This window comes from Carcharhinus amblyrhynchos, chromosome 15 (assembly GCF_965287045.1).
Source record: "Carcharhinus amblyrhynchos chromosome 15, sCarAmb.v2.hapA, whole genome shotgun sequence".
NCBI classification, from domain to species: Eukaryota; Metazoa; Chordata; class Chondrichthyes; order Carcharhiniformes; family Carcharhinidae; genus Carcharhinus; species Carcharhinus amblyrhynchos.
The window spans coordinates 52,301,267-52,317,963 of NC_137338.1; the positions used below are offsets into that span (position 1 = coordinate 52,301,267).

Consider the following 16,697-nt stretch of genomic DNA (forward strand, 5'->3'; position numbering starts at 1 on the left):
CTGTGTCTAAAACAGATTTTCGCCATATCCTTGGACTTAAAATAGTGCAGATAAAGGCTATACTAGGTTGCACATCACTTGTGTGTGATGGCATGTTAGCTTTTGCAGATTCCATACATCCAAGTTTGAATGTGGGACCTGAAGAGCTATGTGCATGCAATCAGTGGCCCCCTCCAATTTTGAGAATTCCACAATCCTGGTAAAGCCATGCACCTGGTTGGCACGGATGTCAGAAAAACGCTCCCTGAAATCCCTGGTGGCTAGAGTCATCTTTAGAGAGCTCTCCTTCTCCTCAGCACAGAGTTTCCCTTCTCCGCAGCTTGTTATCCACCTCCCTGTCATGTGCAGACTAAGACAGACTGAAAGCACAGCCCCCTAATTCTAGTGAACTTTCTGAAGGCTGGGAGAAAGTTTCTCCCTGTCAGGGTGCAGCAATATTGTTTCCAAAATCATCAAAACATGTCCAGGATCACAGCATAGTATTGAGACATTCATGTACCTTTATGAAAGTTTTAAATAAAAATCCTGATCTCTGGAGCTCCCACAACTTCAGTGTTTCTCATTGCCGCTGAGCTGTCCACCAGATGTCCTTTTATTGCTCCATTACCGGCTTAAATGGGGGTCCTCAGGTACATTGAGATTAGTTTTATGACCCTACATTGTTAGGACGAAAACTGGCTGGCTGGTCAGGTGACAGGAGTCCTTTCACTTTCAGTTCTGGGCGACAAGTTAGCTTTTAGAAGGGACAACAAGTTGAAAAGAAGTGTTTTTCTCTCTCTCCCTGTTCTATTTGGAAATTCTGCTGGTGGTCCGAAAACAAAGTCTTGTCTTTCTGAAGGTGAGAATCTGCTGTTGCTGGCTTACCTAAAGATAACCTGGTGTTCTGGGAAGCTGTTCTGACTTCAAACTGTTCTGAGTCTATCAAGAGAACTGCAAAATTCATCCAAAAGCACATGTAAGCATTAGTCTTTGCTGTGTCGAACCTGTTTAAAGTGTTGTTTATGGGATTGGTTTTGATTGGAACATCTTAGATATATATTTGTTGAGGGTTATATATTACTATAGTTGTTTTGATTTAATTTGTAATTGACAAAAATTCTTGCTAATTTTCTTACTATAGGGGCTAACTACATTCTTAATTAAACTTTGTACGATAAATTGTGGTCATTTGACTCATACCTGAAGTGAAACATATCATATTCCTCCTAGCAGATTCCAATGGTGCCCGATCTGAGGGAGCTGTGCTTGGAATCCCGTCCCAATAGTGTCTCCCACAGCCGGATTTCCAGTGTCAGTTCCTTGCCAGAAATTGGCAGGGAGCCACATAACTTATTTAAATCAATATTAACATATATTTTAAATACAATTAGTGGGCCCGGGACTGAAGTCTCCAGGCCTGCTAGCATCTCCCCCACCCCACCAAAATGGTTCACTCCAGTGGGGATTACTATAGCTCCCCAAAACCGTGCTGGCGTGAAACGGGGCAATCAGGGCCCCCAGAAATCCAGGTGGCAGAGTTGGTGCCACCTGGACATTGGCACCCCAGAAAAGGGGAAAAGTGCCAATGCCTAGGGGGAGCTTAGGCACTGCCCACCAGTTAAAAGGCAGTGCCAACGAGGCAGGGCCTCTGAGAGTGATCTGTGGGGGTGGGGGTTACTGTGGTCCTGCTACCAGTATGTATTTTGGGATTGAGCAGAGGGAAGGAGGCCTGGGATCAGGGCTGGACATCGGGGGCTGGGCTGGGGGGGGGGGGGGGGGGGATGGGGGAATGGGGGGGACGTTGCAGGAGATTGGGGCTGGTGTGGGGGTTGAGGCTGGCCCAGGAATGCATGGAGGAGCCCAGTGATCAGGCCCAATGGGGGCAATGGGCCGGTGTTGCGGGGCTAGCCAGTGATTATTGAGCTGAGCAGCAATGGGGAGGTTGGTAGACAGGGGCCATTGCACATGCGCCAATCTCAGCGCTGACAGATTGTGCATGCGTATTGGCCCGCTCAGCGCTATGCTGTCGGCCTATTGGGCAGGAATTGACTCGCCTCCTGGTTTCTGCATTGAATCATGCTATTGTTCTCTGCATTGCACAGAGTGTGGGAGATTCTTCTTTGAACTCCCACTGGAAAAGAAAATGTGATTAGACCAGTTTTCACGTAAATTCTACAGTCAGAATTTTTTTGGGGAGAATTCCCCTGACAATGTTTACTGATGCCTTGATGGGTTCCTGAGAAATCCATGGGATATGTCTTGGTTGCTTTTGCCATTGATTGTGCTGTGTCCAACCACAGTTTGCTTGTTAATTCTCATTTACCTTATAGTAATACTGAATGGCACAGCATAAGTTAGATATTGTAAATTGTATTTTCATCTTTCTGACCTTGCATAGGAAAGTTTATTTGTTTGTTCAAAAACCATGAGCTCTCATGGCTTTATTCTCCTAGCAAGTATCTAGGCTCTCAAACATTATCTAATTTATAGAAGAAGTAATTGGTCTCTAACCAGATCATAAGAAAAACACTGGGGTCTGATTCAGGATCATAATTTTTACAACCACATAAAACGAAGATACAACATCCCACATGGACCTAATACACTGGTTGTAAATAATCCTGAATGTCTCAATCCAGGTGTTTTTCTCGAATCCAATGGAATTAAAGTAACCTTTATTTATTTAAACTACATTTATATTTATATTTAGTAACAGTACTTAAAATAAACATCAATATATTACTGAAGCTGCTCAGTCCACAGAGGTCACTGGTCAGTATAAAATAATTTGCTCTATGGCAACAACAAAAGAAACAACAAACAAATGGATACTAGGGTGGGATAAGTTTTTTATAAAAATATCAAAGTAACTAATTGGTTATTTTTAACAAAACAGGTATGAAGACATATTCAATCTAACTGAAGTTACCAAGCCATACATGTGGCACAAAGCTAAGATGAAGAACATAACATTTAATTAAGTTTCTTCTTCAAAAGACATTGACCCAAGTTGTGTAAAATTCAACAGACCTCACCAAAAACTCCCAGTATTGGTTTGATATTCAATGTGGAGGGCATCACACTCTGTTTGATCTCCATACTCATGCATCTTGCATAGCCTACTTAACAATAAACTTAATGTAGCCATTTAATTAAGTGTTTCTAAGTCTGTTGTAATTGAAGATTATTGAGGTATATCCAATGGCAAGTGTGAATGACAAGGGAGAGAAATTCAGCATCATTTTGCAAAACTGTTCAGGTGTAAGCAAAGGTTGTGGAGACTAATTTGCATTGCAATCTCCATATTCAATCTCTTCCAGAAGTACACCACATGCCAGATTGAAAGTAGCATCCCACCTTTTGGTGTGCAATATGCCTGCCTGAAACTGGACTGAGGCACCCGCACTCAAGCTGTGAAATAAATCACCTTAACAAATCATATCTATCCATTTAATTAAGTGTTTCTAAATCTACTGTCAACAAGATTATTGAGGTATATCTAAGGGCAGGTTTGAAAGCCATTCACTTCATATGACAATGAGGATTCTACATTTATCCCTAAGTAACACTATCTCATGATTAGATACTGGGTACAGTCATGCTCCTCAACACAAATTGCCTGGGTTACCACAGGAGTTATGGTACCACCATACCAGAGTGGACCTGAACACATGCTCAAGTACTTAATTTATCTATTCAAACTGCACTCGGGTTCAAAATATCAGTACTTGACTTAATTCTGGGTAAAGGAAAGGTGAAATAATACAATCTCTGATTGCCAATGATATATATGGTTAAAATTTCTTAAACTTTGAATATCAAATACTTAGAATGCATAAACGTTGCTGACTGAAATGTCACATAAACATAGCCTGTGCTTGCTGCCAGCAAAGCAAAGAGAACATGAAAAGGTGAATCAGACATTATGTTCCCCTGTATTTAGAGAGATATGACATGCAAAGTAAGAAATCTGTACGAAATGTGTTTTTATTGTGAACTCAGCTAAAGGATGAAGGACACCACAGAGGAAAGGAAAATTGAGTAGGGAAAGTCAACAAATACATCACTTTATAAACCTGTGGATTATATAAATATATCAACATGAAGGAAAATGAGGAATCTCAACAGTTTCAATTCACCAGTAACTTCTATATTCTGAAAAATAACCACTAATACCACTTTTAAAAAAAAAAGTTGCATGGAATGAACCCTTTACATGGCTGGTTCTTAAGTGAGTAACTGAATACTGCTTCAACTCAGTCTTTAAACATGCTGCTCAGATGCTATGAGGGGATGAGGCAAACTAAAAAAAAAATGTATTTTATCTCTGTATTAATCAAAAACTTGTCAATCATATACTTCAGCTTTAGAATAGTTAGGTTTTGCAGTCCCTCAGTATATTGGGTTAGGAAAAAAAATAATTTTGCGAAGATGGAGCATCTGATAGAAACTCTCAAAGTTGTATTTGCTTTCAAAACAAACACAACACAACTGTTAAAAAATGGATCTTTCTCTTTATGCTAGTGTCCACCTTAGCAAACACTGCAAGCAAATGCTTAAAGCTTGCTTTGGAAAACTCACAATTTGCGGATAGTTCAACCTGCGATGTTGAACAAATTTGCTCTCAATGTCACTCCAGCGTTTGTTGAGCTGGATCAGCTGCAGCTCCAATGCCTTAGCTGCTCCTCTCTTTGACAGGCTCTGCGCTTGCCTGCACACTGCATTCAGGTCTCCTCTCTTCTCTTCCAGTTCAGCATCCATCTCCTAATGAGTAAAACCATAGGGCTCCAATGCAGTTAGCTAGCTATTGTCTGAACTTGTTGAAGAAAGACTAAGCAATGAAACTGAAATAAAACATGTTTATCTTCCTTATTTCAGGTTCATATTCTGACATGAGCACATCATAATTTTATCGTACAACTAGCTAAAAAGGCAATGCCCAAAATAGTATCAAACTTCTTTTTTTGAGAGGCTCGCCCAGTCACAAATAGCATTGCAGAGTAGTATCCAAGTGAGTTGAGTGGTCAATCTTCAAACCTAAACATGGGTGCTTTATCTGGAAAAATTGGATGTTTTAAATAACTAAAGCAGTTTAGATCAGATTCAGTTTCCGCTTATAAATACAAGTGATACGATTATTCTTCTCTCAACTAGCTGCACGGGGTTGGTGCATTGCAAACCTCAACGTGGCTATCAAAGAAACAAGCAACTGCTTACTTTGCTTGAAGTCCAGCATTGACATATCTGAGCTCCTTAAATAAGCTTATGTTAGCTCAAATTTCACATTCAGTGGTGTGGTGACAGAATTTATTGCTGACTTTAAAGAAAGTTGCCCACAAAAATGTAGTGTTCTCTGTGGTGTGGGTTCACCCCTTTCATGATAGCAGTTTGAATTTGACAGTAAGTTAAGGAGACCTCTTCCCACCCAGCATCAGTGATGTCATTAAACATGCCTTTCGCATTAAAGTATTCTTACTCGCAAAATCTGAATGTTTCACTTTAATTAAAATTTCATGGACAGTTAAATAAATGATCAGTATAAACACATGAGAATAAGGTAGAAGTTGAAATATCATAAATAAATGTATTTTAAAAAAGATTTTCAAAAATATGTTTCTTCTTTTAATTTGACTTTCCACAAATATAAAATTAGGTTTTCAAGGGCCATTGAAGCTATGAAGTGGTAATTGTGGTAACTATGAACTTAATGTACTGTTTGTTATACCTCATGCGACAAGGTGTAATATTTCCCAAAGTGTTCTTTCATAATGGCTAGTGACTTTAAAACCAAGCTTTTATCAGTTCAGTGATTTCAATTTGAATGGAGTCTGCAGAGATTTCAGAAGCGCAGCCTACAGGAAAGCATAGAAGCTGTGACAGCTACTTCTGGGTTTGTCTATGTGCAGATTCTAGTAGCTGCTGCCAGTTTTCAGGCAGTAATGACAGCGAACACTGACAGTTTTGCTCTTATTAATATGACAACCTGTGGGCCTTCAGTTTGCTTCAGTTGAAGCCAACTTTAGTGGTTCTTGACTGGGAACTGCCGGTCCAAATGTAACTGTAGAATATTATACAAAATACATTGCTTTCAAAATTACTAATCTGGATAGTGATACTAAAATTAGTAATAATAATCTTTTCAAAATTTAGAGCCCTTGCACCATAAGAATCATGATATTATAAGAGTTAAGGTTTCCTTGAAGCTGAAATAATGTTTGAATCTAATAAATAGCTCCCTACAGCATAAACTTGACTTTTTTTTTTCTCTTAGCTAACCTGTTACTGTGAAGTTTGAATTATTTTTCCTTATTATAAAAGATATCTTATATTTTTACCTTCAAATTTTCCGAATGATTGTCAAATCGACATGACAAAGGAAGTGAAGAAGCAAAATAAAACAATGGATCATAAAAAAAGTGATTCTGCCATGTACAAATAAATCCACAGAGATGTGGCAATGACAGTGGTGAAATATGCTCTGAGCAAATAAGTGATAGAGAGAGCACAGTGGTAAGACATACTTATATTCAGACAGTATAAAGATTTTGAAACTGTCCCTTAACCATTACTGGTTTAAAGACAAAAATCAGGCAATCTGCTTCCTGTAATAAATAATCAATTAAACAACTCACAAAGATTCAAACTACATTATTCACCACACATGAGACAAGTAACTCTGGTCCATCCTATTAATATCAGTCAGGAAATATCTATTCTAAATTCTATGTGGGCTGTAAGATACAACTAGTGGCAAATTATACATCCCAAAAGTATTTCTATTGGGAACTATAATGTTATTAAATTTAAGAAAAATCCGTTAACTTCCTCCTTCAAATCCTTCACCCCCTAGAACTTTTATTAATATCCATACTTAAGAGATTCAGCGATATTACCATAAATTTAAATTATAAGGAACAGCAAATTCATAGACACTGGGGAAAAAAATATAAAATAAATTTAGGTCCCTGTTTCAGTAGGATATGGGCTCTCATCAAAAATGCAGGAGATAATGCTTAAACCATCTGACTAGAAAAAGCACATTCAGAAGTTGAGGCGCACTGTAAAAGAATATCAACTATACCCACATCTTTAGTTACAAATATTTTTTCCCAGGTTATAAAAAAGAGAAATGCAAACACCTGCTTTTTTTTAAAAGAATGTTACCTTCATCTTCTGGTCATCTTTGGGTTCTGGGAGACTGGCTAACCTTTTCTCAATGTCATCCAACCACTGCAAAAGGTTGTCGGCCTGCTTCTTGTACTGATACCAATGTGGAGAAATCTCCAGTGCCTTTTTCCTCCTAATAGATCTTAAATCCTGTTTAAAATGCCAATGGTTACTGTTTGATAGCCACCACATAATAAAAGCACAACACATCAAAAGCACACATCCTAAGTTCATATCACTCACTCATTTCCTTTCTATTCACTCTTTGTTTAATTCTGAAGATTTTGTTAAAAACCTAATTGTTATCTGAAAGAAAGTTAACAGCTCAGGTTGACAATATTTCATCAACCCAGCTTTCACAAAAAGGCATCAACCTGATGCACGAAGCAGGATTTTCCCTCAGGCTTCAGGACCCTGATATCCAGGCCCATTGTAGGTCCTGAGCCTATACTTACAGGAAGTCAGACCAGTACAGCTATTTTCCTGGAGACAGCCTCCTGATTGGGCACATGTGCATTCGCATCCTATTCTATAGTTCTATTAAGGAAGATGTGCGGATTCCTGATGCCATCAACCCAATTACAGGTGCAGTAGCTCTACAGCCTTCGTAGCTCCAACAAGAGAGGTGGGTGCTGCTGAGGCAGGTGGGCGAGTGCAAAGAACACCTCAAAATAGGGGCTCCCTTGAAACACTAAACATTTTTTTTGGCATCGATTGGAGAGAAACCCCTCTACTGAGATCAGTCAGTCGTCCTTTGATCCCTATGACCCACTTTTTGGGGAATGGAGTCTGTCTCTGATGGTACATTGGTCTGCTGCAAAGGCACCAATTACATTAAAAACTGATAAAGTGTGTGTGCGTGTGTGTGTTTGTGTGTTGGGGAGGGGTGAAGTGGTCAGTGTTGCACTACACTATGGGAAAGTGCTGGCAGGACGGGGAAGTCTCCCCCAGTTGCGGCCTAATTTATGGCAACTGACTGCCACCCTCAGAGGTATTGATAGCTGGTTCACTTCACTCGCAAGCTTTCGGGTTAGCCCCTTCGTCAGGTGAAGGGGCTAACCCGAAAGCTTGCGAGTATATTATCAAATAAATAGGTTGGACTAAAACCTGGTGTTGTCAGACTTTTTACTGTGTTTACGCCAGTCCAACGCCGGCATACCCACATCATCACTTCACTGCCAGAAAACTGTCCCGGAAGTGAGAATGCACCTTGGGGGCCACCCCAACCCTTATCTCCACCATTCTCTACCCTTATCACATGCGCAGCCCCTGCCCCCCCTGCCCCCCCTCCCCCCCACCCAAGCCCCGCCTCAACTTGCCACTTCCAAATTGTCACCAAGAGACTGGAAAAATTCAGCCTGTTAACTTTGCTTATTTCCCAAGCTGTTGTCTTTGTACTTTGCTGGCAGTGCTGTTACCAAAATAAGTTTCTCTGCTGAGAAGATTGCTGAAGATGTCTAAATCTGCTCTTTAAGCTTGAGCTTGAAAGTGACAGATGGGAAAATCATGGGCGAAGTGCCTGCTATTTTCTCTTATCTTCTGCCAAAAGTTAAGATCCCAAGTGGCAGTGCAATCACATAAAAGAATTCACTTTATGCCAGCCTTAGATGCAGAAAATCAAGCATTTCCATTTCTGCAACCTGATCACAAATCCACTCATCCCACATGACAGAAGGGAGAGCATCCAGTTTCAGGGCACTCAGGGGTGCTACAGAAATGTAGATCGGAAATGAATCCTCAACATAAGGCCCATCTCCATTTTTACAGGGGTATTCAAGTATCCTGCCACAAATATGTGGACCATTCAATTAACATATTTAAACTGGCTCTCATGCTTAATTTTGAAACCCACTTAAATTTCACTGTTATTTCTGCACAAGTTACTCAGGGGTCAGGAATACTGGCGACAAAATGGAAGCGGGAGCCGCTGGTTTCATAACCCAAGAGGCTTGCCAACACTTTGAGAGCTAGCAGCCCAACAGCAACAAAAACAGAAAATGCTGGAAAATCTCAGCAGATCTGACAGCATCTGTGGGGAGAGAAATGTTTCAAGTCTGGATGATTCTTCTTCAGAGCTCTGATGAAGGGTCATTCAGACTGAAAGCATTGGCTCAATGCTCTCCCCACAGATGCTGTCAGACTTGCTGAGATTTTCCATCGTTTTCTGTTTTTGTTTCAGATTCCAGCATCTGCAGTATTTTGCTTTTAGCCCATCAACAAAGTCAGAATGTTTTCTCAAGGATTATTGATTGCTTTCCTTCCTGATCTTGGGCTGTCATTTCTGCCATTTACCTTCTCTCTCTCTCCCACAGCAGCAAACACCCTCTTCCACCACACACACACACTCAACCCTGGCCTCATCACCTTCTCACAGTCACTGTCTCTCCGTGGCCAATACCCCAACCCATATCCAATCCTGCCATCTCTACCTTCTCCCGATCGCTGTCACTCTTCCTTGTTCCTATTGCCAAGGGCATTGAGAAGGGCCCTGCCACTGGTCTCCTTCCACTAGTGTTCTCTTTTGGTCACTAGCCAGACTGTCCATTTGGCCATATGCTGGATAGAAATGGAGCCATTAAATGCAAATGATGTCCTGTTGTTAAGTTTGTGACACAGCAATATTCTGGAGACCATTTTGTGTGCGCGTGTGTGTGTTGGGAGGGGTATTGTTGATGGGGAGTGGCTTTACTGTAATGCATCCTGAGCTACTTAGAAATCAGAAAGACAAATTCAATTCCATACTCAAGAATGATCTTAGTCATGAATGGTATTGGCAGTCATGTCTGCGCCCATCTTCTGTCTGTAAATACCACAAAAGGGGCATCATCTTCCTTCCAGGAGTTATTCTTTATCTTCCCCTTTTATCAACTGAATCTGCTGAGCACTGAAGTCACTTCATTCTGTCATTTGATTGAGTGGCTACGTGCTTCCAATGAAAAGCCAGTTGTACTTGTGGAATCCAGCAACACAATAGCACATTATTACCAGGTAACAAATGTCAAGAAAGAGTTGGCCCTCTTACAACCAAGAGAAGCAAACTGGATGACTCTGGGGATGTCATCAGCACTAGTCTGTAAAAACCTGGAAGGGTAAAAATAGAAGGCTATGATAATTTTGATGGCTACCTGCAGTGACATCTAGTTTGCAAATATCTTGAAATCATCCTGCCACAAATGGCACGACATCCTGGCTCAGCCACAGCCTCCGCTGCCCCGGTGCTATATCCTAGGACGGTATACCCAATGGTACCAAATTTTGGTGCAATTCATGTAAGTACATACCAGGGGTGGAATATAGTCTCCTATATTCTTGTGACAATGGTTAATGATTAAATCAGCTGCTTCCTGCACAGCTCCAAGGTCCAAATTATCAGGACCATGTTACATAAAAGTTGAACATTATTGCTCCTTCTGGGCAATCATAATGTTATTAATAAGGTTAAGTACTTTTCCATCCACATTTTGTGTGCTTGAACAAAAAAACCCTTTCAAGCAAAATGGGCGAGATTCTTCGGCTTCCCAGCTGCATGTTTCCCGACAGCGGAAGTGGCATTTTGTTTGCTTGCAGTGGGATTCTCTGGTCCTACTGCTGTCAATGGAAATTCCCACTGATGACAACTCACACCGATGGGAAATCCGCAGACATGGGTGCGCTGCCGGCTAGGCCAGCATGAACTGCTGGAGAATTCTGGCATTTTGGAAAACAGAACAATCTGAAAACTTACATCTATTAAACCACATCTTTGCTTTTGTTATCACCTTCTTCCCCACTATCCTCAAAGTAAGCTGTATATAATGGACCATACCTATATGTTATGAACCTAATACCAGTGAATAACACAGTATTAATTATTTTGATGATCAAACTGCATATGATATGCATTCTTAATTCATCCCCTCAAAATCTAGCCTTTATATTCAGTCTCATCTTCAGGATTTATAGAGAAAAAAATCATTTGGAGACTTAGCCATACAATATCTCACTTTTAGACATTAGCAGCAGATAAATCATTTTGAAAAGTCATCTGCAGTGATTTTTGATGTCCAAAAAATTATCCAATTCAGGCAGAAACATTCCAAAAGTATATGAATGGAGATAAGTAAGCACATCAATTTACCAAAAGAAAAAAAACTTGCTTAATTCTTAGTTTTCTGAAGAATCCCGGTATTGCTGAAGTTGTTGATGTAGGTACTGTTGACTGATCATACCTTGAGAATATTAAATTTAGCTTGCAGCATCTGTTGTTTCATTCTAATTTCTTCTCGCTTTTTCTCATTTGTGACACTCTGTTGCAAAGTGTCTCCCATCTTTGCCAGTTCATTCATTCTTCTCTCATCATCTTCACTCTGCAATATTAATGAAAATCACATGGAACAAACAGGTTATACTTTGGAAACTGCAACATATAAACTCCTGCATTGCTAACTTTTAATTTGCTACCGTCCAGTCTCAGTTGCAGCACTTGCCCCCTGCTGCAAAGGAGTTTGTAACAGTAACTTGATCAGTCTGCAGTATCAGTCCATAAAAGTCATCAGTCACTCCCTTAACCCGTTTGAATCAGTACCGAGCAACCATTTGAACTTTCCCTTGTGTTAATAATAAATATAGTTCTCACAAGTAATAGTCAGTTCCAATTTCAAGAACAATTCAAGAAAGATGAGGGCATGACTGGAACATTTACTATTGTGTGGTACTGTCATTTACAAGTTGGTTGAAATTGTGATCTGAGGCAGTGATATTAATAATAATGACTATGGTAGTAAATACAGCAACTCTAATAAATCTATCATAGTAAAATATATATTTTAAATCAAGGAGAGAATTTTGTGATGAGTTAGAATTTGGCCCTTTCATTCAAGGCTATGAATCTAGCACGACTGACAGGTTGAATATGCTTCTTTCTGGTAGCTGTAAGTTCCTACGTGAAATGAGTTTGGTCAACCCAAAGTCACTTCATGAGAGTAACTGAATTAAAGTAAAAGGGGCTCACAAGTTTTTAGACTTAAACTCAAGTTTTAGATTAAAAAAGCTCTTGTTGCACTAAACAGTGACAAGGCATTCCAAAAAGGAGTACCACTTGATTAAAAAAAGTGGCAATTTTTGATTTTTTTGGAAATTTCTCAACTAAGGTGATAAGTATGTTAAAATATCAGATCACATGATGCAACTGCATTTAAGTTATTGCAAAATGCAATAACTTGAAAATTATCATTGCCAAACTTTGCAGCAAAATTGTTCTTATTGATAACTTTAGTAAAATTAAGTCTTTACAGCTTTGGGCAAAAGAACTGAACTCCAGAGGTGAAATGAGAGTGATGGCCCCTGACATCAAGGCAGCATTTGACCTGATGTGGCATCACAGAGTCCTAGCAAAATTGAAGTCAATGGGAATGAAGGAGGAAATCTCTCTGTGGATTAGAGGCACATCTAGCACAAAGGAAGATGACTATGATTGCTGGAAGTCAAACATCTCAGTCCTGGGTCAATGCTGCAAGAGTTCCACAGGGTAGTGTACTCGACTAGCCAATTTTAGCTGTTTTATCAATGACTTTCTTATCATCATAAGGTCAGAATTTGGATGTTTGTGGATGATTGCACAGTGTACAGCACCATTCATAACTCTCCACAGACTGAAACAGTCCATGTCAATATGCAGCAATCTGGAACATCCGTTCTCTCCTGTACTGTAATACCAATTGATACTGCTACTCTCCTCTCCCCACCACCCTCCCATCCCTCTCCTGTCTCTCTTGAACAGCTTGTACCAAAGAATATTTAATACCCAGGCCTGCCCTGCTTTGAGCCAGGTCTCTGTTATAACAGTAATATCATAGTTCCACTTGTCCATCTGTGTCTACAGTTCACCAATCTTGTTAACTACATTCCAATCAATCACATAAATGAATGTTAACCTAGATTTAGGCTTTTTTAAAAATCTTGTCCCTCACCCTGATCCCATCGAATGACTGACTATTGCTTACTCTAATCCTATGAATCTCTCCAAATATTGACCTTAATGAAAATATATCAGAGGAGCATCAACAGTTAATACTCTGAAAATTCCTTCAGGTTCCCATCCTCCTGCCAGTCCAGTTTAAACATTGCCTTAACAACAATAGCAAACCTCTCTATGAAGCCATTAGTCCCAGTCCTGTAACTCATCCTTCTTGTTAAAGTCCAAAGTCTCCAAAGGTTCCAAAGTCTCAGAAATCTTTAGCTAGCCCTCCTACTGAATTTCTCCAGCCACATGTTGAACTGCTTAACCTTCCCATTCTTATGTTCACTACCACATGGCACTGGGAGTAACCCTGAGAATTCTGTTCAAGGTCCCACTTTTTAATTCCCTTTCTAACTCGCTATAATCTGCTGTAAGGACCTCAGCTTGTTTTGTACCTATGTCATTGGTACCAATGTGGACTACAACTTCTGGCTGTTCACTCTCCCCCAAATGAAAGTTAATCTTAATGGCAGCTGCTCTGTGAGATCATAGAATTATACAGCACAGAAGAGGCCCTTCAGCCATTGAGTCTGCACCAACACGTTAGAAACACTGAACTCCCACTTAATCCCATTTGCCAGTACTTGGCCCTAGCCCTGAATGTTATGATGTGCCAAGTGCTCATTCAGGTACTTTCTAAAGGATGCGAGGCAACCGCCTCCTCTACCACTCTCCCAAACAGCACATTCCAGACCATCATCACCCTCTGGGTAAAAAGTTTTTTCTCTCATCCCCATAAACTCCCTGCCCCTCATCTTGAACCTATGTCCCCTCGTGACTAACGCTTCAACTAAGGGGAACAGCTGCACCTTATCCACTCTGCCCATGTCTCTCATAATCTTATACACCTCTATCAAGTCCCCCCTCAGTATTCTCTGCTCCAACAAAAACAAACCAAGCTGACGCAACACCTCTCTTCATAACTTAAATGTTCCATCCCAGGCAGCATCTTGGTGAATCTCCTCTGCACCCCTTCCAGCACAATCACATACTTCCGATAATGTGGCAACCAGAACTGCGCACAACACTCTCGCTGTGGCCTCCCCAAAGTTCTATACAACTCCAACATAACTTCCCTACTTTTGTAATTTATGCCTTGACTGATAAAGGCAAGTGTCATGTATGCCTTTTTCACCACCCTACTAACATGCCTTCTGCTTTCAGAGGTTTGTGGACAAACACGCCAAGGTCCCTTTGTTCCACAGAACTTCCTAGTGCCCTACCATTCATTGAATACTTCACTGTCAAATTACTCCTTCCAAAATGTTTCACCTCACACTTTTTAGGGTTAAATTCCATCTGCCACTTTTCTGCCCATTTGGCCATTCCATCTATATCTTCTTATAACCCAAGTCACTCCACCTCACTGTTAACCACCCGTCGATTCTTTGTGTCATCTGCAAACTTACTAATCTTACCCGTCCACATAATCATCAATGTTATTTACATAAATAACAAATAATAGGGGGGCCCAACACAGATCCCCATGGCAGGCCACTGGAGGCTGACGTCCAGTCACTAAAGGAGCCTTCTGTCATCACCCTCTGTCTCCCTGTCACCCTCTCAATTCATTTTATCAAATTACCCTGTATCCCATGTGAATTTACCTTTTTTACAAGTCTCCCATGTGGGACCTGTCAAAGGCTTTGCTGAAATCCATATAAACTACATCAACTGCACTATCCTTGTCTACACACCTGGTCAACTCCTCAAAAATTTAAATCAAATTTGTTAGGCATGACCTCCCTCTGATGAAGCCATGCTGATTATCCCTGATCAAGTTTTGCCTCTCCAAGTGGAGATAGACAATCCCCTTCAGAAGTTTCTCTATTCTTATTTCCCTACCACGAACGTGAAACTCACTGGTCTGTAGTCCCCTGGTTTATCTCTTCTTAAATAGCGGTACCAGATTGGCTGTTCTCCAGTCATCTGGCACTTCCCCTGTGATGTGGGTATGCCGGCGTTGGACTGGCGTAAACACAGTAAAAAGTCTGACAACACCAGGTTTTAGTCCAACCTATTTATTTGATAATAGACTCACAAGCTTTCGGGGTTAGCCCCTTCGTCAGGTGAATGGAGAGTTCTGGCCTCAGACAGAGCATATAAAGTACAGACAGTTTAGAGATTACTGATTAGAATGCGAATCCTTACTGTTGGCGAACACTTCAGTGGTCACGGGCATTCAGCCTCTGACCTTCGGGTAAGCATTCTCCAAGGCAGCCTTCACGACACACGACAGCGCAGAGTCGCTGAACAGAGACTGATAGCCAAGTTCCGCACACATGAGGACGGTCTCAACAGGGATCTTGGGTTCATGTCACACTATCTGTAACCCCCGTGACTTGCCTGGGTTTGCAAAACCTCACTCACTATACTGTCTGGAGACAATACACATCTCTTTAAACTGTGATCAGTGCTCCTTCCACTCACATTATCAGCCACTTCAGGTCTTGAACAGCAGGTTAGGTGTAAGTGGTCCACTTTGGCAGGACCAATGGGATGAACGAGTACACTATCAAGGGCAGGAGTCTTAGCAGTGTTGAAGGGCAGAAGGATCTTGGGGTCCGGATCCACAGGACTCTTAAATCGGCCTCGCAGGTGGAGGATGTGGTCAAGAAGGCGTATGGTGTACTGGCCTTCATTAATCGAGGGATTGAGTTTAGGAGTCGGGAGGTAATGCTGCAACTTTATAAGTCCCTTGTTAGGTCCCACTTGGAGTACTGTGCGCAGTTCTGGTCGCCTCACTATAGGAAGGACGTAGAAGCTATTGAAAGGGTACAGGGGAGATTTACAAGGATGTTGCCTGGATTGGGAGGCATGCCTTATGAAGATAGGTTGAGGGAGTTGGGACTCTTCTCCCTGGAGAGACGAAGGTTGAGAGGCGACCTGATAGAGGTTTATAAAATGTTGAGAGGAATAGATAGGGTGGATTCTCAGAGGCTATTTCCCCGGGTTGAAATGGTCGCTACGAGAGGACACAGATTTAAGGTGCAGGGAAGCAAGTACAGGGGTGATGTTAGGGGTAAGTTTTTCACTCAGAGGGTGGTGAGTGAATGGAATCGGCTGCCGTCAGTGGTGGTGGAGGCGAACTCGCTGGGGTCTTTTAAAAGACTTCTGGATGAGTATATGGGATTTAATGGGATTGGGGGTTATAGATAGGTCTATGGATTGGTAGGTATTGATGTGATCGGCACAACTTGTGGGCCGAAGGGCCTGTTTGTGCTGTAGTGTTCTATGTTCTATGTTAACTCACCAAGGCTGCTTCAATTACACCTTCCAAGTCCACCAGCTTTAATAACTAGTTTCCCTGCAAACTATACTGCATCCTTATTGGAACTATATCACTATTCCTCCACTATCATTGAGACAAAATATTGATACTCCTTTGCTGACAGCATTATGGGTGCACTGTACCACATGGATTGCAGTGGTTCAAGAAGGTGACTCCACTACCTTTAAGGAAGATTAGGGATGAGTAATAAATGTTGGCAGAGACAGAGATGCTCACATCCTGCGAATGAGTAAATAAAATATTTTTCTATTATGAAGTGAC

At 41.1% G+C, this 16,697-nt stretch overlaps 1 protein-coding gene across 9 annotated transcripts in view; it reads right to left on the reverse strand.

Moving 5' to 3' along the window:
* Nucleotides 1–16,697, reverse strand: part of dmd (dystrophin) — a 1,714,977-nt gene that overhangs the window by 787,662 nt on the left and 910,618 nt on the right. For all 9 annotated transcript variants that reach the window (XM_080203928.1, XM_080203931.1, XM_080203930.1 and 6 more), the window contains 3 exons: nt 11,355–11,492; nt 7,144–7,296; nt 4,561–4,743 (listed from right to left, as the gene is read on the reverse strand). In XM_080203928.1, the coding sequence (XP_080060054.1) occupies nt 4,561–4,743; nt 7,144–7,296; nt 11,355–11,492 (474 nt within the window). The remainder of the gene's footprint in view (nt 1–4,560; nt 4,744–7,143; nt 7,297–11,354; nt 11,493–16,697) is intronic.